Source organism: Crocodylus siamensis, chromosome 2, assembly GCF_052110815.1.
Source record: "Crocodylus siamensis isolate JL-2025a chromosome 2, ASM5211081v1, whole genome shotgun sequence".
NCBI lineage: Eukaryota > Metazoa > Chordata > Crocodylia > Crocodylidae > Crocodylus > Crocodylus siamensis.
Genome location: NC_143396.1, coordinates 204,062,202 through 204,089,301, shown reverse-complemented (window position 1 = coordinate 204,089,301; position 27,100 = coordinate 204,062,202). Strand labels below are relative to the sequence as shown.

At 39.8% G+C, this 27,100-nt stretch overlaps 2 protein-coding genes and 1 long non-coding RNA gene across 5 annotated transcripts in view; 2 read left to right on the top strand and 1 right to left on the bottom strand.

Annotated features, from left to right (window-relative positions):
* GAS2 (growth arrest specific 2) overlaps positions 1 to 9,631 on the top strand; it is a 172,026-nt gene extending 162,395 nt beyond the window's left edge. For both annotated transcript variants that reach the window (XM_090032841.1, XM_090032840.1), the window contains exon 8: positions 8,257 to 9,631. In XM_090032841.1, the coding sequence (XP_089888967.1) occupies positions 8,257 to 8,475 (219 nt within the window). In that variant the 3' untranslated portion in view covers positions 8,476 to 9,631. The remainder of the gene's footprint in view (positions 1 to 8,256) is intronic.
* Positions 9,632 to 17,909: 8,278 nt separating this feature from the next.
* On the bottom strand, positions 17,910 to 26,613 carry SVIP (small VCP interacting protein). Of its 2 annotated transcripts, none has more exons than XM_090032843.1 (4): positions 26,469 to 26,613; positions 23,014 to 23,064; positions 19,859 to 19,975; positions 17,910 to 18,420 (listed from the first exon to the last, which is right to left on the bottom strand). In XM_090032843.1, exons 1-4 carry the CDS (start codon positions 26,529 to 26,531, stop codon positions 18,406 to 18,408), a joined length of 246 nt encoding a protein of 81 aa, XP_089888969.1. In that variant the 5' UTR covers positions 26,532 to 26,613; the 3' UTR covers positions 17,910 to 18,405. The 2 variants fall into 2 exon arrangements, with proteins under 2 accessions (XP_089888969.1, XP_089888968.1); XM_090032842.1 differs by having other exon boundaries at positions 26,379 to 26,612.
* The window catches only part of LOC149871608 (uncharacterized), a 22,973-nt gene continuing 21,826 nt past the window's right edge, over positions 25,954 to 27,100 (top strand). Inside the window, exon 1 of the long non-coding RNA XR_016440275.1 lies at positions 25,954 to 26,336. This is a non-coding gene — a long non-coding RNA (uncharacterized LOC149871608). The remainder of the gene's footprint in view (positions 26,337 to 27,100) is intronic.

Genomic DNA, 27,100 nt, shown 5'->3' with positions numbered 1-27,100 from the left:
GGACATGCTCCTTGACAGTATTCTTGGGCTTGGTTGAGGCAGTACAGTCATACCCCAGGAATTACAATCGCCAGACTCCTCTAGTCAAACAGGTCCCACTGCTAATGAAAGATTTGAAGAGTGGCTTTAGGGACAGGAGATGTTTTTACTCCAATTAGCCCATTTAAAAAAAAGAAAAGATGACGGTAAAAAATGCAGATTCTTTAAAAATACTAAGAGTCACTTTTGGCCGTCAGTTCCTGAGGTATAAATAGAAACTAACCCCACTGATTTTGATCAGTAATATTTGTCTGCTTTTAAATCATTGATATTATTCTAAATGAATGATAGAAAACGCTGACCATTAGTCTTTCAAATTGTCAGAATAATTCACAATATTTTGGGGAAACGTTATCGAAACTCATTAGCAGTTTCAATGAGTACTCAATCAGTATTGTCTCTATATTCATTCTGGAAAATGTCATTTGCTTGCTTTTCTATTTGGATCAGTTGGCATGATCCAAATTACTTAAACATGCAGATTTGTTTACCTGCTGTTTTATCGAACACATGGTTGGATAAGCACATTAAGTCATAAAACACATGGTTGTTCCTTCCACTGTATTATCTAGTGCTCTGTCTACTCTAGAGTTAAAGGCCTCCATGGGTGAGTGTCTTCTCTTTTGCTCCAAGTTAGCTTCACCTGGAAAAAGAGTTTTATCTGGTATATAACTTAAATGGTTCTTTTCTTCACTTAATGTCACTATTCTGTAGCCCGTATTTTTTTCTTCATGATTATCTTTCATAATCTAATAGTAGGACTTTATTTCCACTCAGGAAATATTTAATCATACATTAGTGAATAATAAATATAATATTCTGCTAGTTCATGGTGTTCCCTGTGGGTGAACTGAATAAATAGAATGGTAGCTATGATTCTACCAAATATACATTACACATTTTTTAAAAAGATGATTAACTCTCACATATTTTTTTTTAATTTGATGAGACTGAAGGACCTCAGGGAAAAGAATATGACTGATTCTAGTGATAAACTTGTAAAATTTCTGCTAATAAGATTTTTTAGAAATCTATATTAAGTGGCTCACAACAATTCATCTGTCAGTCATTAAACATGCCTGATGGCATTTGAAGCTTGCTACATTCACAAGAGAGCTTAAAATGCAATTATAGTAATAATTACCTGCAGACTTCTAAAAGGCCACTTTCTTATTTGAATACATTGAGACTATCTTGAAAAGAGCCTTGTACAGAAGTGGATGGGAAAGAGCTACTGATCTTGGGAGATGAAGTATAAATACAAAGCCAGTTGGCTATCAAATTGATGCTAAATGAACTTTCAAATCACTTTGTATATAGGTTTTTTTAGTAATTTAAGAGCATGATATTTTATAAGTGTAAATCAAACTAATAGGTGTATTATTCCCTGGCTGATGAATACACTGATTGTTTATTTTATACACAAATTACATTGTCATGGGACTGGTAGATGTATTCCAGCTTTTAATTTGCATGACAGAAAGGAAAATTTGGGCTATTTTCTTTCATTTCAAAGTGGCAGCGGAAGGAGAATTTTCTGTTGACTTTTTGTTTTAGTTTTGAAGCACAATAGCTCTTGGGAAGAACAACCTGACCTTTGCAATTTAAGAAAAAGTTAATTCTGAAGTGATTTGTAAGTACATCTCTGTGCGTTAAATTCCCCATAAAATCTAAATATTAAAGTTGAGCCATTATGGAAAAAATAACTCACAATTTTCACATATTTAAATGTATTTGTATTCAGAGCCACACTCCTTTTGTGTGTACTTTTTGTGAATATTCCGGGCAATGAAATTTCTGGCACTTCATAAAAAAACTAGAAGTGAACAATGCAGAATATGCATAGAACTGGAACTCTCCAATTTAGCTGCAAACATTGGTACTCTAAGACTAACTTTAAGACTTCACATTTTCCAGTCAGGATATAGAACCATACCACATGACTTAAGTGTGGTTCAATTGTGAATATTCAATTGTCAAAGAAATCCCTGTGATTGTGAACAACTACCTCTGCAGTCCATGTTGGCAGCTGTTTAGAACATTATTATTCTCCTCGTCTTCTCATCTTATTACAGCAAAAACTGCCAGACTTGCAGGGTAGAATATTAATTGTCTTCCTGTTAGTGCTGTTTTATTAACAGCTCTAAATCTGACTAGGTACTGTCAATTTCCAGCTTACTGTTAAGGGTAAGGCTCCCTGTGACCATCTTTAATGAAGTGGAAATAGCTGAGCCTAGGCTGGGCTCATCAAGGAATGGAGTATTAATAAGGTGTGAAAAGCTGAGAACAGAGTTCCTGTGCAAATTAGCAAGCACACTGAATCAGCTCAAACTGGTCCTTTAATCTTGAGATCAAGGGGATCTGGCAAATGGTTAGTGCCATTTGCACAGTTTGCTAGCTGCCCACCTTACCCATGGCATCTTAAGTGATTTATACTGTATGTAATAATAAGACGGGTTATACTGGACCTTTGTGGGAATTGTGGTTCTGAGTCCTTTTCAGAAGGGCACCTCCTGGTGCCAAACTGTGTTGAATGGGAGTTGCACCTCATTCTGACAAGAATGTGTTTGATCAAAAGATCCACACTCAGGTGTAATGACTTAGGGAGGCTTTGATCATTATCTTACATAGTTTTGCTAGTACTTTGTCCTGCTGTACGCATTTTCATCATTTCAGCATGCAGCTTTCCCTCATGTTGTACAACCACTGAATCTAACAGTGGTTAGACACCCATGCATGACTTGACCAATTCACACCACTCACATGCATGCGTGACATGACCAATATATGCCCAGCCTTTTTGCCACCATGTACGAGAAAACTGACAAACTCTGGCGTAGGGGCTGCCATAGAAGCTTACCTCAATTTATTCCAGGCAGCATTTTTACTGAATTTGGCTTCTGGAACCATTTCCAGTTCTTGTTAGTGGATGGGATTCTTTCCATGGGTTTTAATGGCAGTTGGGTCAGATCCACAGTGTGTAATTCTCTCCCCTGTCCCCTAGAGTATTTTTGCATAAAGCTGTAACATAGTCTAGAGAATAACAACACGGGGCCAGATCTTCAGCTCTCATAAACCAACACTGTTCCATTCAAGCCAATGGAGTTTTTCTGTTTTACATGAGCTATGGTGTATGGCCCAATATCTTTTTAATGAGCTATAAAGTTCTCTATAAATTAATTCATGTGAAAAACAGATCCATTTTAACTGTATTTCACTGCAGCTCCGAAGTCCCATATAACGACAATTCAGACCACATAATTCATACTGCAAATGTTCCCTTGCACATTTATTTTGTGTTACCTCTTGAGATGGCTTTAATGCATACTGCAGTGGTACATAATTTATATATTCCTCTGTGCCACTGGTGTCTATTAAGGCTGCTTTCTCATATTTTCACTATAGCACAGACCCTCCTATACTAATTCAAACGCAGATTCAGGAGAAAATAGTTCTCTTGTGGCAGCCTTGTTTCTTAATAAATAGCAAATAATAAAGATTTATATCATTCATAAACATCTCTTGGAATTTATTGTATAGTAAAGATTTTCTCATTTCAGTTTTCATTCACTTGATGGCAATGTGAAAATTGATGAATGTCATGAATGTATTTCATGTTGTAAGTTGACTACTAAGCTTCACAATTACGGTATCCACATTTTTTCTGCCTCTAAATTCTCATGCAACAGAATCACTGAATCTGGTCAACAATAACATCTCAAGCAACAAAATAGATCCCCACTTCTTTGTAAAATTAAAATGCTTTTGCAAGTACCATATGTTATTTCTTTTATTGATTAATATAAAATGTCCAGATTGTGACTACATTTACACAACTGTGATTCGGGAGTAATTCTGCAGGTAGCAGAGGTTCTGGATTTGTGTACGTGTAGATAAGATTAGAATGTGGCCCACATGATTTTATTAGAGTTGCCATGTTACTGTGTAGTATAGAACAGTGAACTCATTTAGGATATAACATTATATATATATATAAAAAGAATAGGCAATAAATGCATTACATTATTTTACTGCAAGCAATAATAAAACACAAAAGACGGAAAAGGCAGGAAAAAAAGGCATGTTTAGGCTGAATACCAGGAAATAACTTACCAACAGAGAGTTTTATTAGTCTATAGGACAGACTCTAAAGGGAATTGTCAAGGCAGCGACCCTAATATGCTCTGCCAAATTTCCATCTCTGATGTGCATTACAAAATCAAAAGTGCAGATATTAACTGCTTTCAAGAGGGACAAAATTTAGAAGCCTTATCTAAGCATCAGTAGAAAAATATCACAGCAATACAGAATGGTTTAACAAACAAGGCCTAGGCATGAAGGGCCTGAAAAAGACTCTGTTGGTTTTTGGATAATTTTTTAAAGGCTTATTCAGGGTATCTTACCCCAGGGGCAGCTTCTGAAGAGAGTGCTGTATTCCCCCCTTTCTACCAGGTCAGGTTACAGTCTAAGCCCTGTTTCTTCCAACTTTATGCACAACTAAGAAATGTTTAATTTGTGATATACAAGATTTGACACTGTAAGTCCAGTGCTTTAAGGTCTGCAATCAAAAGCTAAGCTTTGGAGGAAAGAAAAAAGGTGTGACTGAACATTTGAGGTCAGATTCTGCTCTCACACCTATGTAAAGCTCCAGGTGGCTACGGGCTTATTTTGGAATAGAGTTTGTTTGTTTTGTTGCAGGACTTGGTGGCTCATTCCAGCAGTTTATACATCTATACTATTTGAGTGACTTTCATAAATGTGGGTCACCTAGTTGTGCTCCCAGTTAAATGAGCATGAATCAGGAGTATCTGTTCAAAGTCAAGGTATTTTTACCAGTGTGAAAATAATCCAAAGGCAGAGGAGAGCTGCACCTTATGTAGACTAACTGACCGTGTCTACATGAGCAGTGGACTGCGTAGTTGTTACTACACGGTCATTTTAGTACATGGTTATGTAGGGTCCCTGCACAGCTTTTTTTCTGATACTACTGTGCAGTAGTTCATTTCTACTGCGCAGTAGTGTCACATCATAGTTACTGCCCTCCTACGAGGGCAGTAGCAACGAGTAGCTTGTTTGCACTTCACAGTAGCATCTCATGGAAATGTGGCCACTGAGTCAGAGCTACAGAAGCGTTTGTGAGCACAGTAGTTAATAATATCTGACAAAGTGAGCTGCTGCTCAAAAAAGTTTTTGCATTTATGATTCAGGTAGTATAGAAGATGCAATTCTCCACTGCTTCCTGCCTGCCTTCTAACACAAGTAACTACTTTATCAGTGTAAAAATAGGGTAAGGGGGGAGATCAGTAAGGTTAAAAATTTTTGCCTTCGTCTTGGAGTTAGTAAACATTGTTCTGTTCTGGAATAGAAATACTTACCAAGTCAAGTCTCACCGACTATTTTGGAATGAAAATGTGTTTTAAAAAATAAAAAAATGTTTTCCATTTCTACATAAGAGAACTTTTACAATCTTTGCAATCTCTTGTGCCTGATGAAGGGTGCCTGTGCCTGAAAGCTTGCAAATAAATTATTTTTGCAAATATCAAGTTGGTCTAATAAAGGTTATCACCTCTGCATGCATTTTGATTCCTTTTGCCTCTAGACCTATATGGCTACAACCTGGATACGTGAAAAATGTTTGTTTTTTTTCATTTTTTGATTATTGACTGTTTGGGAATTGTAAGTTTTCCATTGAAAAAATGAAAATGTTGAAAGAAATATCACTTTGTTTGGGAAAAAGGCTCCTTAACATGCATTCATTCTCTAAAAAATGGCAACCATTTTTAATTTTTGGCTGCAACTATTTATTGAAACGAGGAGCTTGATTAATTATAAATGTATCCCCTTCTCACACTTCAGACATCCTGGCAGCTTTGCTGGTTTCCATATATGCTTAATTTATCAAAACAGAATCATAGCCCCCACAGAATACCAACATAACGTAAGATAAAAATAATATCTTTGTAGGCTGAGAATGTGAAAAAAAAATCAGCACTGCAACATTTCCATTATCTATTTTTTCTCTTTTCCGGTTAGTGGTTTAAAAAAACATGCAGGACAAATTTTCTCTTGTGCAGTATTCTGGAAACAGATCTATGCACTGCTGAAGTCTCACTCATGTCCTCAAAACACTGTGCCCTCAAGGGAATTTCAGGGATACAGAATTTCACACACGTCCATCACAGCTATAAATCAAAGTGTCATTATTCAGACTATTTAAATATGCTTCAGCATGCTGTCTGAGGAAGTTTGCACAAAGCTGGAACTTGCTTTGCAAGTTAGTATTCTAATTTCTTAGTCTGTGAGAAATGTTTAGTATTTTGAGTGTATATCAATCAAAGCATTTTTCATGATCTGAATCATGTTGCGGCTTTCATAGAACATGCAGGTTTATGATTCCCAGCTGACATTTGTTTTACTGTTCTGTATAGGAAATGAGATGAAAGAAATCAGAGTGAATTTACCAGCTGAAACAACAGGTGCAGACATTAGAGAAGTTACATTTTGCTTAGATGGGAAATGTGGCTGTTTTACAGGGACCACTCACTGCATCAGGAAAAAGAAAAGATTTTTAACTATTAAGATTGCAGCATTCCACCATTTAACTGTGACTGATAAAAAAAAATATTTATTGAAGTCTACATTTTAAAATATAAATACGTATGAAAATAAAAAGAAATCTGAGTTTTAATTGGAACTAATTAGTGTTCATGTTTCCATAAATATGTCTGCTGAGGAAGGTAAATCTTGACCAGCAACACACTTGTTTCTCAGTCAACATAGGTTGGACCTAACTGAGCATTGCAGCTCCTAATTTATAGCTGCCTCGTGGAATTTACAGGGTCCATGTTAGCATCCCTGTATAGTATTTGGGGAAAGTTAGGATACATCTAGATGCCACTGTCAAGGACAACCTACCCACCTACTTCCACTCACACATGCCAAACCCATAAATGAGGCACAAAAGTTTCTTTGGAGGTGCCCTCTGCTGTCACTGTTGAATGCTCACTCTTTCTCTAATGAATACTGGCAAGTCTTAGGCAAGACCTAGGAACTGAGTTAATGGTAGTGTTAAAACTGAGATAGATCTAGCCTGCCCAGATTGGGAAGTTTACTTCAATACTGGAAACTTTAAGCACCAACAGAGTTTAAGTACTTCCAGGGTTGGACGGAAGCTGAGTAGTTTTGAAGTTCTAAATTTTGGATTTAGTAGTGGATACATAGTAGGCACATTTACACATTCATGAATGTACTTTAAGTAGTACACATTAAATTTAGTACTTCCTTTGTAAGGTACTAGAAAAAGGCACGTTAGCCTATTCTGTGCAGATTAGCGAAAGGACATGGTTTTTTTGATGCTTTAATGCACATTAAAATAGGCCAATGAGCATTAAAGTGTATGTGTACATGTACTGTTAGTACTTAAGTCTTTTGGCGCTTTAATCCTAAACATGTCCCAAATAAAGATTATAAAAATAAAAAAGTAGTTGTTTTTAAACCTGTACACATTCCCCCTGAAAGATTTCACTTGAAACTTATTTTTTCTGAGACTTCCATATCTTTGTTATTTTCAGATGTCCCTCATTTTAGGCCCATAATATATCCACCTGGCTTTTTTAACATACTTTATTATTTCTGTATTTGACTGTTGCACATTCCAGTGCATGTCGGAAGTGCTAAATCATGAAACTGATGTCAGAGAAAGTATATTTTATGGAAGAAATTAATTCTACATTTCACTCTTAATCACATTTTTGAGGCAGAAGAGATTATTTTGGATGTTTTCCCCCACTTAGACCTTTTATAATCCTAGAGCCTTTTCCTCATAAGGGGAAGCCATTTTCAAGACAGAATATTCTTAATCTTTACTAATGAATCTTTCAACAAAAAAAACAAAAACACATCCAGTTTCTTTAAGAAGTTTGTAACGAAATATATAGAAAACAACATCATCCCCTGCTGGAGGGAGAATAGTATGTAGTGACATTTTTAAAACCTGTGGAGAATCTATAATAATTGTTGCTTTCTCATGTCCTTGCATACAGTTACTTTTCAGTATATATTTTTTGGTGCTAACTAGTGGTACAAATGCCATAGCTGCTTCCCACCTGATGGCTAGCAGATGTGTATTACTTGTAATTAAGAGTACAGACAACATTTTCAAACAGGGATGTGATTTTTAAGTTAATGTTTCTCCTTCATTGCTTTTTTTCCCCCCAGATGCTACACAACAAACACGTGATGGTTCGTGTAGGAGGAGGATGGGAGACTTTTGCAGGATATTTGCTGAAACATGACCCATGCCGAATGCTGCAAATCTCTCGGGTCGATGGGAAAACCTCTCCAATCCAAAGCAAGTCTCCAACCATCAAGGACATGAGTCCAGATAATTACCTGGTTGTCTCTGCCCATTACAAGACCAAGAAAGAAATTAAGTGAAATTAGGTTCTTATGAGATTGGGACTATGTATAAGTAGGTCCAAATTATCTTCTCAAGTGTAGTAAAATTAGTTCATGCTTTGAAAGGACTTCCGAAAATTTAACACAGGCTGAAAATGACAACCTGTTTTGAAGACTGTAGAACTATTTATTTCTAGTACTGTACCTTTTTAGCAAATTACCCTTCATAGGCAAATTACTACAATCAGATAAGAAATAAACATATATTTTAGCCATATTATTACTCTTTAATATGTGAATGTATACTTAGAATGACTTAAAGGATATGCTTCATGTTAAAGGCAGAAATTTTGCAGTATATTTTGTATGTAAAACCTATGACATTGAATCCTTGGCCATTTGTTAGATCAGTTAGAAAAGTTATATGCAGGTGTATTCAGGTGGATAAAAATTACTTGCTAAATCAAGCAAGTTGGAAACTAAAATAAAACTGGACTATGTTTAAGGCTCCAAGATGCCTCTAGCCTATGAAAGAAATATTAAAATAGTGTGTTAAAATGGCTAACTTAAAAAAATATGGTGTCCTCTTGAAAGCTAGCTTGAAAAAGTTTACACTAAGTGCCAGGGTCTCACTAGGTGCTTACGTGGGCATCTAGTGATGGGAGGATGTCAAAAGCCATTCAACAGTACAGGTTTTGCTCCTTCCTCTATCAGACAATAAAAATGACTCATTGGAGAGTTGTCAGCTACCACACAAAAAAGGGTGCAGCAACAGGCATACAGCCTGTAACCACCTTGGAGCTCCAGGAGACATACCTCCTCCCTCAGTCAGAATGATTCCTCATGCTTCTCTCGTGGTGACTCATCTCTGTATTGCCCCTTATTCTTTAACCACGTGGTACAGTCTAGCTCTATTTGTATGCAGTTGTTGGGGATACAATGAAATATGCATTGTCCATTCTTAGGAGTAATTCAAATTCTTGTAAATCATTCACACAGCTCTAAAATTTACTTTGGGATTCTTGGGTTGGGTTTATAATTTTGCTATTTTTCTTTGTTTATATTTGGTGCCTTCTGTGCCTTGTAACTTCCTAGAAAAATCATTTTATAGGGATATTTGAATGACTACATACATTTGAGAAGAACTCAGCTGTTTCATTAGCAATAAAATAGAAACTTTTTGTAAAAAACAATACCCACAAATTGTTTGAAAGTCTCATTCTTTTGTTTACACTCCATGTGCCCTGTAATCATGCACACTCAAAACACAGGCTCAAAGCACATAGTGGAAAACAGGAGCAAACATTGATAGATCAGGCAACATAGAAATGATATAGGTTAGGAGTGTGAGAAGCTTCAGTTGCTGATTCAATTTGGACAAGATTTGGCCTGATTTAGAGGCTGAGTCCCCAAATCTGAATTGAATCGGGAGACAAAAAAACCCCTCCAAATCAATTTGGAAAAGATTTGGAAAAAGATTTGGAGATTCAGAAGGCAGTCTTTCAGGGGAACAGAACCTAAGACGGAGGGGGAAGCAGGGGGAGAAAGACTAACATCTGTAGCTGGCCAGTGACTGTGATCCTTCCCTGAGTCCCCTTCCAATCACAGTGCTCTGGGGAGGGGCATAGAAACATCACATAAGCCTCTGTCTGCAGCTTTTCTGTCCCTTTTGTGAGCTGTTTCTGCCTGAGCACTGGGAAAGCCCCCTGTTACAGGCTACCATCCCTACTGGTTTCATCCCACTGTGCCTTAACACACACACACAAAGTCACACATCACAAGTTTTCTTTTCAGAAGCTTGAGGTGCAGTTTCCCAGGAAACCCTATCTCCTTGAAACCTGGCAGGCTTCATGGCCTTATCAGGGGCTACCATGCCTGCTGTTTTCACCCTGCTGCACCTTAACACACACACATCCACATACACAAGAGTTTTGCTTGTCAGCACCTTGAGGTGCAGTTTCCCAGAAACCCCTGCACCTATCTCCTTGAAACTTGGCAGGCCTTGTGCCCTCAGAGGGAGCTACCATCGCTGCTGTTTTCATCCAACTCTGCCAAAAAATGACAAAGTTATAGGTATTTCAGTGATTCCCCATGATAGTCTATGGCTGAATCTCCGAATCTCTCCAAATCAGCACTGAATCTTCCAAAGCCGATTCAGCCGAGTCAATTCAGGACAGTTTTCCGAATCTCTGAATTGAATCACTGTTCTCCGAATTGGCTGAATCCGAATCAAATACTTCCCTATTTGCACAGACCTAGTATGGGTTCAGCTGAGGGTCTCTTGTATGATACTTTTTCGTTATTGGGAGGAGAGATGAAGGAGTTGAATTTAGTTTCTTAAAACCATGTTTTAAGCAACAATCAAGTTGTTTTCAGGTTAAATTTGACAACTGAAATTCCTAGATATGGTTCTGACTTCATTCCCACTAAATCAAAGGCACTACCAGTACTAGGCAGGATCAAACCCTCGTGCACATAACAAATGAAGTCCTGGCCCCTCATTAAAATCAACGGTAATTTTACTTGCGTCTTCAATGGAGCAAGCATCACCCCTATGTCCTTACTAAGTACAGAGAGCACACATTTTAAAATGAAAAATTGTACACAGTATTGCATCTGAATCTTGTTCTAAAGAAATTTTCTATTGACAGTAAATCCTAGGTACTCAGGTAATTTCCTTTGATAGACAGTAAGATAATTTCCCTCTGGAGGGGCCCAATACCGAGAAGAGCAAAAGAACTGCACTTCTTATTGAGTGATAGGTGTTCAGTCCTTCCCAAAAACAGGCTATTAGTAATACTAGTATAAAAATTCTGTGTGGCTGGAGAGACATTTTCTTAGTGACGCAGCAAAAGACCTATTTTAAATAGAGTCAAAAATGGGGAGGACAAACCTTTCAAAATTAAGTTTAAGTTTATGTCAACATTTTATTGTAAAATAAGGAAAAATGTTCATTCAACCAGTAAATTGAACTGGTTTAGTCCAGTGGTTCTCAACCTTTTGCACTTTATGTCCCACCAACCATTTTGTCAGAAAACCCTGATCCCACCATGATAAAAACAAAACCCCACAAAATTGCACTGTTCAAGATATTTGTTGATTCATCTATTTGAAGTGCAAACAACTGTTTTTTTTCAATTGGGCAATGAGTTCCCACCTACACAACCTTCGAGTCCCACCAGTGGGACATGTCCTACTGGTAGTCAATTGCGAACCTAAACTTCAAATTGTGTATTAAAAATGTTTTCTTGCAAAATAGCAAAATTTCTGGAAAAAGTTTTGTTTTTGTAGCAGGCACTAATAATAAGACAACAAAATTGTCCTAGGTTTGTTCCTTTTAATAATGTACATTTAATGGTTGCTGCAACAAATCACCCTGACAGGGTAGAACATTGAACCTCAACCAAGGAAGTGCAGCATGCGATATCTTCTTAATTTTTAGGGTCCAGTTATGCTTGGTTGCCAGAACAGCTGTCTCTGAGTTAGACCACCCTTTAGGCAGCTCTGACTTACACTCCACAAGTTGGCTGTCGTGGAGTGACTGGGCTCTTGAAAGAGATCTGAACCACTTTTCATAGGTGTCTGATACCAAAGACAGGATTAAGTGGTTACTTAGGGATTTGATGAACAATGGCAAAGTGAGTGACCTCCCTTAACATACCCGAAATGGGCGTGATTGGCTGAGAGGATTTAAACAGGATGTTCAGGCATGCAAAGTTAACTGTATAAGTACTGGATCAGTATCCAGAGAACAATATGCAGGTCAGACAAATTAGGAATAGGGACTGAAATCGTTATAAAGACCCTGGAAAGAATGGAACTGCTCAAGGGGTGTTCCTTTTTTTTGTCTGTCATTTCATTGGGTGGAACAGAGATCCCCAAAAGACCCAGTATTTCAAAAGACAGTGTCAGCTTTGCTAGATGTGTTAAGATTGAGCTAGCAGGCTAGCTTCTTTGTGGAAGGCCATCTGAAGGAACATGAGAAAAAGAGAAAGGAAGTAAAAAACTAATTGTAGTGTAATTGTAGCCTAATGTTTCAGTCCAGGAAAACATTAGGAAACAAAACTCCCATAGGTGGGATATGAAAGAAATGTCCATTTAAAATCCTAGTGTAAGTCACAGCAAGCAATCAATACATGAGATGACTGGGAGTCTTGACAAATCTTTATTAGTCAGTTCTTTATTTCATGTCAACATAACATTACCTCATCAGAAAATTACAGTATTATTTGAAAACCCCAGAAGAGGGAATTTGGTGTTTTAGCTAAATGGTTACTCTGGAACAGACTCCCCCCAAAGGTGGTGCAAGCAGCTACTCTGGGCACTTTCAAGAAACGTGTGGATGTTTATCTTGCTGGGATCATTTGACCCCAGCTGACTTCCTGCCCCTTGGGCAGGGACCTAGATCCAGTGATCTGGCGAGGTCCCTTCTAGCCCAAATGTCTACGAAATCTATGAAGGCCATGCATTACTAGCTACTACCATTCATGCACCTGGCTAGGGCACATCCTGCCCTCGCAGAACAGCCTATACAGCCAACTAGGGATTTGCCTCTCCTTAAATTTCTTATAAACTCTGAGAATGTCTATTGAGGGTAATTACCAGGGTGAGATCAGCACACTCAAGTTGACAGAGCTTAGAGTTATGTTCACTCTTTTATATTGTGACTTTAGTAGCTCACAAAATGCTTTACCAAGGTCACTATCTTCTCCCCACTGCAGAGATGGGGAAATGAAGTGCAGGAGTGGAGTGCAGTGCTCAGGGTCACTCAGTGGGCAGCGGCAGAGTTGGGAATAAAACCTAAGCCTCCAGAGTTACAGTCTGATGCTCTGCTAGATTATGTTGCTTTCCCACAGGAACACACATGCTGCAGCCAGTCAGATGTTGCCTGATGTACTCTTTTTCTACTTTTCTTTCCCTCAGTAGACCAGAAAGAAGGCTGTGGAGAGTTGAGTTTCAATTTCAGAACCAGATGGAAGTAGAATGGAGGTGTGAGATGGATGTACTGGGGGGATGAGTTAAGCAGCCCAGCCCAACTATTGACACCATCTCTTCTTGGTCAGGCTTGATGTTTTCCTGCATCCAGATCTGACATAGTATAAGCTCATACCCTCCCAGAAACTCAGAGTTCCCAGTACAGCACACAGCTCCTGAGTAATAATTTTTCCAGAGTTGTCTCAAATTCTTGAGTGGCTTATGTTCTGCAGGGTCTTTTCTATCTGGCATCTTCTTCCAAAGACTCCATCCAGTGACTCCATCTACCTGCTGTGCCCAGCACTGCTGTCCCCTCTGTACATCTTGACAAAGGAAGAGAAATGCCTTTCTCTCAAAGATGGTACTTCCTGCTTTTAAATTACATGCTTAAGCAATGTCTGGTAACCCCTGCAGTTTCAGTTTGCCCTTCACTTTCTCCAACTAAAGACCTTTAGGAGCATGACACTTCGTATTTAATCTCCAAACGTGTAACGTATGTAAATGGCCACAGGAATGTAGTCTGTAATTCATCCTCGTAAGTAGTGCATCATTTTAGCCTATGATAAAACTTCCCCAAGTCTAAATTCCAAGCTATAATTTTTAACAAGTAGCAGTCTCTACCGTTTTCGATGAAAGATTTAAGAGCAACTAGGTGTACTGAGGTTGCATTACTGGGTTTTCATCATTTTTATAAATGAAAGCTACTGAATTTCCTAATATTCTGTGGACTGTTAAAACTAAAATACATTTCCTGACACCACCAGCGTCCCCTGGAGTACATATAAAAGTGACTTTAGTGTAAAAATGCTCTTTTCCTGTGTCTCTAGGCTACAAGCTCTCTAAACTTTTAGATTAACCCCTTTGGAAACAACAGGGCAGGAGAGAGAAACATGGACTTCTCAAACTACTGTTGGTACTCAAGACTTACAGGTCTTTAAGTCCCGGCACACAGTTTGGTTGCACCCTTCCATGAATCCAAGATTTCAGTGTTTCAGGCTAGCAGACTCTTTCCTGCTTTCTGTCTCTCCAGCCAGTCCTTTTTTGCACATGGCAATAAGTTCAGCCCTAGTCCTCAGAAAATGTTTTTTTTACAACTGAATCACCTCTCCATTTTCCACTGCTCAGCAAAACTAGTCTCTTCCCCTCTCTCAAATTCCTGGTTTGGAAAACATGGCAGCAGAGGGAAGCGGCCAAGACACAATCAAAGTAGATGGCCTTGGACTACCGTCTTGACGTTTTCTGTATGGCAGCCTTTAAACAATGAATCAAATACAATTCTTGTGCAGGGCAGTGATATAGAATACAATACAAAAAGCTTGCCTTTGGCAATAGAGACATTTTACTCTGTCTCACAGAGTTCTGTTAAGGCAAAAGCCCTGTACAACTGTCCCAAGCTTGTGTTTTTGCTGGGTATATTGGAGCAATTACTTCTAAGGACATGGCCTCTCCTTGTAGCAGTCCATTAGCCAATGGTGTGAACAAACTCTAGCTCCTAAAAATATGAAGAATTTAACACTGGACATAGAGAAAGGCTTTACACATGGAAAAATCTAAGGTGGCAGAAGCAACGGTAAGGGACAGCATACCAGAGAAGAAAATAATTATTTTCTTTCTTATGGCTGTAAACGTAACACAGTATAATTAAAGCTTTCTTCATGCGATGTTTAAATACATCACTGTTTCAAATTTAAGGTTCTATTTCAGGATTCATCTTGGTTTTATAAGTAGTTCTCATTCTTATGAATATAAAGCAGTACATGATTCTAAACAATATACAAGGACCTGATAAAATCAGTTTTGCATTAGACAAAAAATGTATTCTGAAGTCTTCCTGCAAACAATGATTTAATTAAATTATGGTCATACTGTAAGTCAAAGTTAATACTTGTATTTGATCTTCATGGCCTTGATCTACTTCTACAAGATGACCTTGGTGCTTAGTATTATTTGGTGAGAGCTACAGTGCATCAAAGGCAGGCACCAGAATCCAAAGTTAGGCCCCATATGGGTAGAATTAGAGGTGCACTGATAAACCGGTTGGGAATTGGATCACCACCGATAAAAGGAAAATGAACATTATCAGCTATCAGCTTTTTCTTGGCTGTTGTAGCTGATAATGTTGTCCGATAATTAATTATGTCAGGGCCCCTGGACACCCAGGTTACCTCTTGCCGAGTCGCGGACTTGGTGGGGAGGGGGGAGGCTATAATCACCCCAAAATTCACCTTAGCTCTCCCATAGCCGCCTCTCCCAGCACTGCCACTGCCCTCTCCATGCAGCTGAGCCCACTCCACTCCTGCCAACTGTGAGCCCAGCCCTGGCACAGCTTCCTATCAGGAAGAGGCTGGCGCCACCCCTGCTGGGAGCACCATACCTTCGCAGGTTCAGCAGAGCTGTGTGGGCAGGCAGGCTCAGCTATGTGGGGTAGGCAGCACCGGTGCTGGGAGGGGGTGGGGCTACAGCAAATTTTGGGATGGCTATAGCCCCACAATCCCTCCCCCCACTGCCACCCCAGCCTTAGCCTGAATGGCAGGGGCTTCAAGTGGCACTGCTCTGGGAATGGGCGGGAGTAATGTTTTAATCAGAGTCGCTCTGAGAGCAGCTCTAATTAAAGTGCTGCTGTATCTCTTGTATCAGCATACCCACGCTTAGAGAGGGCAGTGGGTCACTTGAACTAAAGCTTATTTGTTGAGCTTTATTACTAAATATTGGCTATTGGATCAGTATTGGCCTATATGGTTGGTTAATAATAAGCTATTGGTATCAGCCAAGAAAATCTTTATTGATGCACCTCTAGGTAGAATAGGTTCTACAGACATAAGCACACTGAGTAGGGATAGAGGAAGAAGGGAATGTTCCAAGTTCTGCCCCTTTCCAGGGCTTAGGTGCCCAACGTTGGGATTCACAATTTCAAATCCTGTCCTGCAGTAGGCACCAGTGCCAGCTCCAGCCCTTTCTTATAACCTGGAGCTATAGCAGGTGCCCTTTTTATTAACAGCTCTGTGGTTAGAGAACCCACCGAGGGGGTGTGTCTACACCTCATCCTATGGTGATGTGGTGATGTAGCAACGCCCTACAGTAACATAGCAATCACATGGGTTGATCCCTCAAGCAAGTACTAAATCACAGCATGGTACTACCGTCACCATACAGCAATTTGTAGACACACCTAGCATGTGGGACACGCCATTGAATGCGTATCAATTGTCTCTTTTCCTCCTCCTGCTTGAGAAAAGCAGTGGTAGCATTTCTCTTGCAAGATGCTAATCAACGGATACCAATCATAAATTCCAAGAACTAAGCAAAGTGACACTTCAATAACATAAATAGCCTCTGAGCACACACCACACTGTAGGATGCCTGGTGCATTAGGAATCCCAGAATGAAAGTCACATTACAGATTAATTATGACACACGGTTTTTTGTAGATTCTGTAACAAACTACTTTCCACTGAGTCCTAATTCAGTGACACACACTAATAAAACAGTGAGGAGAACAAATGCCCCAAATCACGAGGAAAGACAAGGGTATTCTATTATATTCTGTCAAGTCCACAGTTTTTGGCACTAAACTAATATTAATATACTATTTTTAAAATTTCCTTCTGGCATCATGAATTATTTGGCAAAAACCAAAATGTTGTTTTTTTTTCCAAGAGGACTTCTCAAATAAGTCTGGAGCAGTACTATGCTTAGCCCTCCAGGGAGAAAGATGGGCTACTTAACTGAACTAACACTTCCAGAATCTAAACTGGATCAAAAACAGAATCAGCAAGACACTGACGCCAAACTTAACATGCTCCAGGGAAAAATAAAAACTGTGCTTTTAGAATTTATCCTGTTGCAATATATTCCCCTCATCTATTAAAATGGTAGCCTGAGGTCACTCCTAGTTTTGAAAGCTGGTCACATAATACACCATAGTTTAGTTAGCTTTACATAATCAAAAGCAGTCTCACATTCGGGAAAAGGATTATGGGCAGCACTGGATACAAATGAACAGTAATAGTGCTTCTGGTCCTTGGCAAGTATTATTTTACTATATATAATTAAACCACCCAGATAGTACAGAAGCTTTTAGGAAATAACCATCCAAGAGATGACCTAAGAGGCTTTTCCTTTTTCTGTTTTCCACCATATTCAGAAGCACAGCATTGCCCTCTAATGGTACAAAATAAAGCATTTAGCCAACAGTTTTTGTTGCTTAGATAATTAGTGTTAACTTCCAGCATGTGTGTTTGTAAATTCATAGCAAATACATTTATACACTCAAAAATCCATAATTAGAAAATCAGGGAAGAGAGAAAACCAAAACTAAACCACATAATAAAATATTTACACCTTAGTATGAGTATACAAAGGGATTATTACAAATAAATTTTAAAAGAAAAGAATCACAAAATGTTTCCGTTTACAGAAGCCAAGCTTATCCAAGTAGTTTCTTGGGGTTTTTTAAAGGCACTAAATGATTCACCAATCATTAGAAGTAGGAAACTGAAGAGATGGACAGGAGTACATTTATTTCATTACAAATATTTTGGAAAGAAGCTTTTGTGGCAGAAAAGTTTAATTGAAGAACTTTAAATATTGAAAAGAAAATCAATTATGATTTCCTACGCTGTGCATACAGTTTGTTTCAGAAGCAGAAGTATCATACATCAACCCCATTTTTCATTCCTGTACAAGAGTGAATTTCCTCTACCCCATCAAGAAACCAAGTAGAAACATGCAAAATTAAAGCAAATGGAGATTCTGAAATTTAAGTAACAAGTTTTGGCCTTTTTTTTTTTTTTTTTTAAACATTCTGAGGTTTTTGTCTGAAAAAGTTCTTGATCTACAGTTCTATCACTGGCCTTGCTACAATGGCAAAGTACAGCTCAATCTTCATATGCAAACAACAGCAAAAGCCACACAATGAATAGATTCCACTCAGCTGCAGAAACTGGCAAGTTTTTGGCAGTAAACTTTGACCTTCTTCCCAGAAACCATTCTTCTTTATCCAAGCTGCCACTAAAAAAAACATACATATATGCAGTAAATTGACAGTAATTTCTTACAGTTCAAGTGTTTTTTCATTCAAACTCATCAGTAATGTTTTTGTGCAAAGCAGAGAACCACAATTTGCTTAGCCTAGTCCACACAAACAAGATGACAGCCCCTGTCCCAAAGAATTCACAATCTGACTGTACAACTAAATAGCATGGCCCACAGCCACATGGAGATACCTGAGCTATCACTGAGTGAGATAGTGTGGGTACCAGAAGCAAAGCATATTAGCCTGGGCAGAGCATCTGCTACCCAAACTAGCTGGTACACAACGTATCTTGAGTGTCTTTGAACAGCACTGCACTGTGCCATGTATATAAACCTGAAAAGGAGAGCCATCATATTCTACAAATATGGGCAGGAGATGCAATCAGTATATACATACAGACTGCATTTTCTGACCTTTTAAAAAAACATATACATATGTTTGTAAAAAATACATAAAGCTTTCAAAAGATACATATGTGCTGCTTAAATTATTTGGTTGCCTAATTTCTTGTAAACTGAGGAAAAAAGGAGCACCTTCATAAGCTATTTGAAAGACGGACTGATCTTATAAATCAGGTGAAGTATCCTATAGTCAGAGAGCACGTGGATTAAGTTAATTGTGAGACACGAGGATAAATGAGTAGTTTGATGGGGAACCTAAACATGTGCCAGATTTCTGCTTCAACACATGCTAATTAGCATGCCTCAGAGCAGACTCAATTAATCCAGCAGGTAATGCTAGAACGTACTAATTAACGTGCTCCAGCAGCCCCCACGTCCCTGCACTTCAAGATGACTGTGGAGGTACTTTAACACATGACACCGTGGATGGAGCATGTGCATTGACACCTATGAATATTAATGGCAAAGTACAGAGGAAACTTGTGACGAAACTTTAGAATGAGGTCATAATGCTTGAACTTCCGTTGTTCAAAAGGGTGACTTACTAGTTGAATTCAAAGAAGAGTATGACATAACAGGATCATGATACATTTTGAACAGATTGGAGTGAGAATGGTGAAATGGCTGTTGGAGGAGCCACAAGAGGAAGTAGCTGTAATAATCAATATGACGGGTAAGGACATGAACAAGAGTCTTTGCTTTGGGAGTGCAAAGAAGAGGATGCTTCTTAGAAATATTATGAAGGCAAAAGTGACATGATTTGGATATTTGTAATATGTCAAAGAAGAAAAAACAACTGAAAAGCACTCTCAAATTATGGGCTCTAGGGATGAGGATGGTGGAATTGTCAGTAATTGACAATACAAGTGGATGAGGAGCAGCTGCATTCAGTTCATTTGTATTTATCCTCTCCCTGATTTGTACAGATACTTCCCCTAAGGAAGAAAAAGTTAAAAGGTTAAAACAAAATATTTTAAAAGGGATTTAACATTAAGTAAATGTTAAAACTTACCCGAAGTCCTCCTCCTTCTCCTACAGAGCCTGAAGATGCAAGTCTTTTTTCCATTTCTTCCTGTTTCTTTTTCTTTTGCTCCACGGAAAAAGGGTTTTTAACACCCCGAGAGGAGGCCTTTGGGGAAATAAAGTTGGGTAAATGTACATACTTCAGTCCCCTTATTTTCCAGAGAAATAAAATCTTGGCGACTATTTGGTGGGTTTTGGTTTGTGTAAGGAGTACTGAAACAGTAACTAATACCACTATTATGTAATACAGCAGGGTAATTTTTAAAGGTGCTTTTTCATATTGTAAGTGTTAGTCAGCGCTGGCCATAGGGCATTCTCTTATTTCATTTTATATGTATATCCAGGTGGGCATAATTTAAACATGATTAAATGCATATGGTTTATATCCAAATTGTAGAACTAAATCTTTTTCCCCTTTCTATAAGCCCCATACGTTTTAATCCCAAATTTTTCCTGCTGACATATTCTCTATGTTCTTGCCTTCACCATCAAAATCCTAACCAATTTAAAAGCAATGGTCCAGGCAGTCAGCAGGTTCCAATAAACAAAATTGTTATTTTATTATAAGTTCACTGGTCCAACTTCTTTTCTTACCAAATGGATGCCTGCAATTAGAGTACATGCAATAGCTAACTGAGGAATGCTAGCGAGGAAGTCTTATTACAATTTACTGTAAGTGCATCAGAAGACACAAAATACTGAGTTTCCAAATCTATAGTCTTGATGTGCTGAACTATGAATTAAGTCAACAGGACTCTAATGGGCATAAAAACTAGATAGACTAGTAACTCGAGTGCTAGCAGAGCTGTGAAAAACCTGGGTCCAGTTCATGCTATATGGCAACACTGTATGGGGTACTGGTTAAGTCACTAAAGTTTTCATTTGCTTTGAATCTTTCTGTGTAACATGGGGATACTAATACTTTTCTAAAGTGTGGGGGGGGCAGGGGATGATGACATACATATATTAAAAATACTGTGATGCACTTTGATGCAGTGATAATGGGGCTATAGAATGGAAGGATCCAAAATGGGAATATGATTATCTTTTTTCCCCTCACCAAGGTCTCCCTAGGGTTTTTTTTTTAATGCATTTCTAGTTCCTTGTTTCAGGTTATGGTCTTATGGTTTGAGCAAAGGGGAAGAAGTCAAACTTGTGTTGGGAGGAAAGAAAAACAGACCATCAGTATAAACTGAAGGTGCTGCTGACTGACGATGACAGCCAAAGGAGAACTGCGCCAAGGCAAGCCAACAGACAAAGCTGTAATGTGAAAAGGCATAAAGCTGTCAGTGCAATACAAAATATCAAATAAAGAAACAGGGTAATCTGAACAGTTTTTAGAATAGCTTTCACTTGCACAGAATTACAGTGCAACTGCTCAGGCATGATGGGAGCTCAGGACAGGAAGTCTTAGTTCTAATTCCAGTTTTGACACCAACTCACTTAATATGATTCAGTTACTTAGGGCAGATCTAGGGGTATTTTTACATGTGTTCCCAATGTGGCGCCGGGCACTTTTAATTAGCGAGCTATGCTAATTAAAAGTGCCCAGCGCTGTGTCGGAAACACATGCATCAGCGACACAGAGCGCCTCCCTGCTGAGAAAATGGTATGAACTAAAGAACTTTGAACATGTTTTAGTTCAAAGCACATCGCTGTCATTTTCTTGCCGTGGAGGTGTGTTGCACTGCTGATACACATGACAGGTGAGGCTGCTAGAACACATATATTTATGTGCTTCCTGCATGTATGTAAGTGCCCTATGTTACTATGTTTTGCTGATGTAGCTGTTAGGCATTTGAAAAAAAAAATCACCCCTAAAAATGCAGAGATATCCCAGAAATTCCCATTATCTGGACATAACTTATAGTGGCCAGTCTTTCTGAATTCCACCCCTTTCACTGATATATGCTGCATCTCCAGGGCGCTTCACAGATATGAAACTGCAAGTAGAGCTATACTGGTAACATCTCTGGAATGTACTGCAGCTCTGCACCCGCAATCACCTAAATTAAACCCACATCATTTTACATATTACTATTGGAATCAAAAGACTACTTGTACAAGTTGCACGCACACACACGCACTTGAAATCTGCAGTGCTGTATCCTGTTTCTCCTGTTTAAAAAGAAAAAAAAGCACCTGTCTGATGAAAAGATAAACATTTAGAAAGCACTTTTGAAGCCAAAGAACTATAAAACACACTCAGTATCTTTCAGAACTTTTGAAACAGCTGCATAGCTCAGCAAAAACCAAAGACGCATTTAATAGAAAGGTTTATTTAGTTGTGCGCCTTCCATCCCTGTGAATCATGATCTTTTAAACAGAAACAAAACAAGCCCTTACCAATAACCACTAACGTAGATGTTAATAAAATGCACACATTCATTTATCTTCTTAGTTCAGCTGCATATTTAAAATTCATAAGCAAATTATGAGGAGAATTTATATAATACAACATTTAAAAAAAAAGGACAGTTCAAAATGGACTAGTGTTATTGTTCCAATAGTGGTAGACATCATATCTCTAACTTCTTAGGGATTTCCACATTCTACTTACATTTTTTTAACACTGAAGCTGAGAGAACGTAACCCTTCAATCAAAATTACTGTTCACCCTGAAATGTGCAAGAAGTTGATACTACAGTGATAGGAACAGAGTGACTCCAGTTCTCTCATATTAATGCAGCTAGTAGACTGAGCTCTTTTGAGCTTATTTAGAATTGCCATGAAAGCAACCAGATTATAAAACTTTGAAAAACATCTGCAGAACTATTTTTTAGCTTTTGTTTTTAAAGCGTGACACAAAAATACTGCCAGTCAGTTTCTTCACTGGTTTCAAAAGAATTATGTCATTCTAGGGATTTTCAAAGGACCCTAAAAGTTAAATGACAGTGGGAGAAAGATAACTATTTTAAGTTCCTTTGACTATCCAAAACATTCTTACACATTATCAAAAGATAATCAGATAGACACAACGTTAGTACTGCTACAGACAGATGTAATAATGCATACTTCTTGCCAAGAGTCCATATAAACTGCTCAGCTGAATTTTTGAAGGCACCTGCCATTTTCCATGTTAATACTATTAGTTATTTTAAAATATTCTGAACAAGGTAATTTTATTGACAAACTTAATGTTACCTCCATCTGCCTCTTTTCTGCAGCTTCTGCAAGTTGTCTTCTTTTAATTTCCTAAAGAAAATCAAAAGGCAAACTATTACGTAAATGTGTTAGACAAAACAGTTAGGTATACATAAAAACCTGAATATAATTTAAAATTTCAATTACTTTGACAAAGGATCTAAAAATATTACGCGTGCTCCTGCATGGCTATTCTTAATAAAGGAAAATTGACTGATCAAGTACTAAGCTTAACTCAAACAGATGCCCTCTCTCCATTACAAGTAGATAACGTTATCAGAGAACTGCATACAGGCAATATGCTTTTTTAGTTACAAACATGGTAGAAAGTAGCGGCCACTCTGAAACTGTCCAGTAGTTGTGTGCCAACTGATAGGGTTGTGCAGGTATATCTGTTACACATCTGTATTTCAACTGACTTCATATATATGGCACAGGATATAGAAGAAAGTCTGTAAAATGTTTTTGTCATTGAAGAAAGAAATAGGAGGTCTTTATATAAAACAGTGGTTCCCCTGAGAGCCCCACAAAAATGAGGCATGTATCTCATGAGGATATTTGCAGCACAAATATTTTGAACAACAAACCTTGAGGAATCTCTTATAGTGAAAGCTCATTCCTATTTTGCTTATAAAATAGCTGATGCCAAAACTGCTACCAGCACATGAACACAATTCTGCTATATATGCATGTTCACAAGAAATGGCTCTACTATACCCCCCTTATTAGAAAAGCTCATTTTTATAATGTTCCCTAACACAGACATCTTCTACTCCCTGAAAGTACCACTGACTTAGAAGTTTCTGGCCTTCCACACGAATGCAGAGGCCCATCCTCAGAAACTGTGCTGGAAGATTAGCACCTATGATACTAGCAACCAAGACTGATTACTGTTCGATGGATCTCTGATGACCCATGTGAAATGACTTAATTTCAGTAAGGCTTCTATGTAGTGTCTCACAGAGCAACCCAAAAATCGACACAAATACCCTGTCCTTGAAAGTCATCCCTCCAAAATGTTCATCCTGCAGTAGGTACTTTTGAGCAGATCAGATCTACTCCACTGTTTTTGTTCTGTTTGCTTTCTGATGTGAGGTTGCAATCATACAATAAATTAAAGAAATTATGGCCCAATGAGCAAAGGACCATAGCACATTTGCTGACAATTTAAAATAATAGTAACAGCTTTCTAAGCTTTAACAACAAATATTTAAACTGACCAATTTAAGAAAATCTATATTTAATGGTACAGTACACGTATAAACTGATTTTTTTTTCTTAAATACCTATTTTCAGTTAGGAAACATTTTATTTTGCAACCTCCAGGATTTTTATCGTCTCCCCATCAAGAATCATAGATGTTGATGGCAAAAACATGTGAAAGGTTTGTAGCATGAGCTCAAGCGACTCTGATACACATCCCATGCAACCCAAGATAAAATTGGGGGGGGAGAGGATGAGAGGACGGAGCAAGATGTACTTTCCCACCAACTATTTTTAAGTGGAATAACAACTAACAGCAGTTATCAACCTTTTTGGACTCAATCCACCCCTTGGAGGAGCCTTCCAGTCTTAGTTCTATACAACACCCTCTACATGTTACAGGTATTGCATGATTAAATACATAATTGCCTTAAGACCACCTACATGTGTAACGTATTAATTACACAATAAAAAGTTCCAAACAGTTATAAAGGTAGATCTTGAAAATGCGTACTAACTTTATAGCTGGTTGCTACTGAACTTTAATTTGCACTTGTAGCAGGGTCTCTCTTCCTTGTGGCTGGGAGCCCCACCAGCTGACAGGACTCTTGCTTAACCGCAGAAGTGCACCATACCTAGTATAAAACCCCAGGGTCCTGGGGGAGTTTCACACACCCTGAGCCCTAGGGATTGTAGCAGGGATTCACACTCTCATGCCTTGAAGATTGCAGCTGCTGGGATCCCCCAGCCCTGGGGGTGTGTGGGAACACTCCCATGGCTGGAAGCCCCCCAACTGAGGGGATACCCAGCAGCGAAAGGTTGCCTCCAGCAATAAGACGTGATGGGACTGAATGTATGATCCCATAATCGTGCCTGTTGCCAGGCACGTGCAGCATGACAAGAGGTGCGGTTGGGTGCATCATGCATTAGATCCCATTGCACTTTTACCTGCATGTGTGGAAGGGTGACTTTGCAACTTATGTGAACTGTGGCTTCTTACAGACATAAAAAAGAAAAAAAAAGAAAAATAATGAGCACTTTAAGCTTGGTACAGCCCTGCACCAAGCACAGCTCATACCCAGAAGAGGCATTTCATTAGTTTGACCCGGCTCACCCAACATCTGTACAGATCAGGAGCTCCAATGGGGCTTTTTGGTGCTTTTAATGAATAGCTGATTGAATCAGCTTTAGATAAAAGTGCCAAAAAGCCCTGCCGATGCACCTGATCTATACAAACATTGGGCAGCCAGGTCAACCTAATGTGCTTCCTCTTCTGGTAAAGCGCCATTCTTTTTTCATTTCTGTCAGCAACCTTAATGGCATGCCATTTCACAAAACAATTAATCACTTACAATGTTTGCCTCCTTGCAGAGGGGACTGGCAAAGGGAATGGGGGCTCACCCCATTTGGGATAAGCCCGCACCTGTGCTCCTCTGCTTAATTCATCTGCTTTCTAAGGAAGATGTTTCATGTCAAGTATCCCATGTTGGCAGGGGCAGTAGGAATCAAGAGGTAGTGAGTGATGGACTCTCTGTCCCCCCACTAGCTTTTGATTCCTACTGCCCCTGCCAACATGGGTCCTTGACATGAAACACCCCCCCCAGAATGACAGACCTCCAGTCATTTGCAACTTAAATGTCTCCCCAGGGTGCCGACAGATCTTTATTTTTTTTTTTTGGAAGGGCAGCAGGAGCTGGGAGATCAGGGAGGTGGTTAAGGGGAGAAGCAGATGAATTCAGCATAGGAGCGCAGGTGCGGGCTTGTTTTTAAGACCCAGCTGGACAAAGTCTTGGGTGGGATGATCCAGCTGGGGCTGGTCCTGTTCTGAGCAGGGGGCTGGACTAGATGGGCCCCCCGAGGTCCCTTCCCACCCGCGTATCTCTAACCTGAGCTCCCCCGGCTGCCGCTGGAGACACTGCTCCTCGCCCTGTCACCTGCCACCAGGGAGAGGGCCAGCCCAGCCCCATCGGTGCAGCCACCCTTCAAGCTGCTACGAAATCCCCGCTTCTCTCCGCCGGGCTGAAACCAAGCCCGTCCCCTCAGCCTCCCCTGCAAGGCCACGTGCTGAATCACAGCCTTCGGCTCCCCGGGCCGGAATGACCCCCTGAACCCCCACGGAGGTGAGGCGCGCGGGGGGTCCCGCCGGGCCTGGCCGGGATCACCTGACACGGCGGGGCAGGGGGGGCACGACGCAGCAAACAGCGGCGGGAGGCGGCGGCGGAGACCGAGGCCCTGCCCTGCCCCGCACTCACCGGGTCGGGCGTCTCCACCACGTCCTCGGCGGCACCCCCCAGGCAGGGCAGGCACAGCCCCATGCCGCCGCCCGCAGCGCCCCTCCACCGAGCGAGCAGCGCCCGCCCCGCCCCGCCCCGCAGCGCCCCGGGCACGGCGCCACCTGGCGCCCCGGAGCCGCCGCGGCCTGGGACCGCCCAGCACCGCCCCGCGGGCCGCCCGCGCTCCGGGGCGGGGGTTGGTCGCCGGCGGTGCGGAGCAGAGCGTGGGGGTTGCGGAGGGCGCGGTGCGGAGCCCGGAGTAGAGGAGACAGTGCGGCACAGAGGATGCAGAGTACAGGGTACACAATACGCAGCACATTCTCCAGAATACGCAGTACAGAGCATGGGCTTCGTAGTGACTGATAGTCCAGAATGGTGCAGAGTATGGCGTACATGGACCATTATACGTAGTACAGAGTACAGACTGCATAGTACAAAGCACATAGGGTACAGAGGATAGAATACATAGTGAATAATAGTACAAAATATATAGTATATTATACAGGCATACCTCGGAGATATTGCAGGTTCGGTTCCAGTCCACCGCAATAAAGCGAGTCACACGAATTTATTGGTTTCCCAGTGCATATAAAAGTTATGTTTACACTATA

Bases quoted from the DNA above. Each gene is read 5' to 3' on its own strand.
- SVIP (XM_090032842.1), bottom strand. From the start codon at position 26,531: ATGGGGCTGTGCCTGCCCTGCCTGGGGGGTGCCGCCGAGGACGTGGTG. The intron at 23,065-26,378 runs GTGATCCCGGCC...GATTTTCTTTAG, and splicing joins CCCCTGCCCCGCCGTGTCAG to GAAATTAAAAGAAGACAACT. The intron at 19,976-23,013 runs GTAACATTAAGT...ATTTCCCCAAAG, and splicing joins CAGAAAAGAGGCAGATGGAG to GCCTCCTCTCGGGGTGTTAA.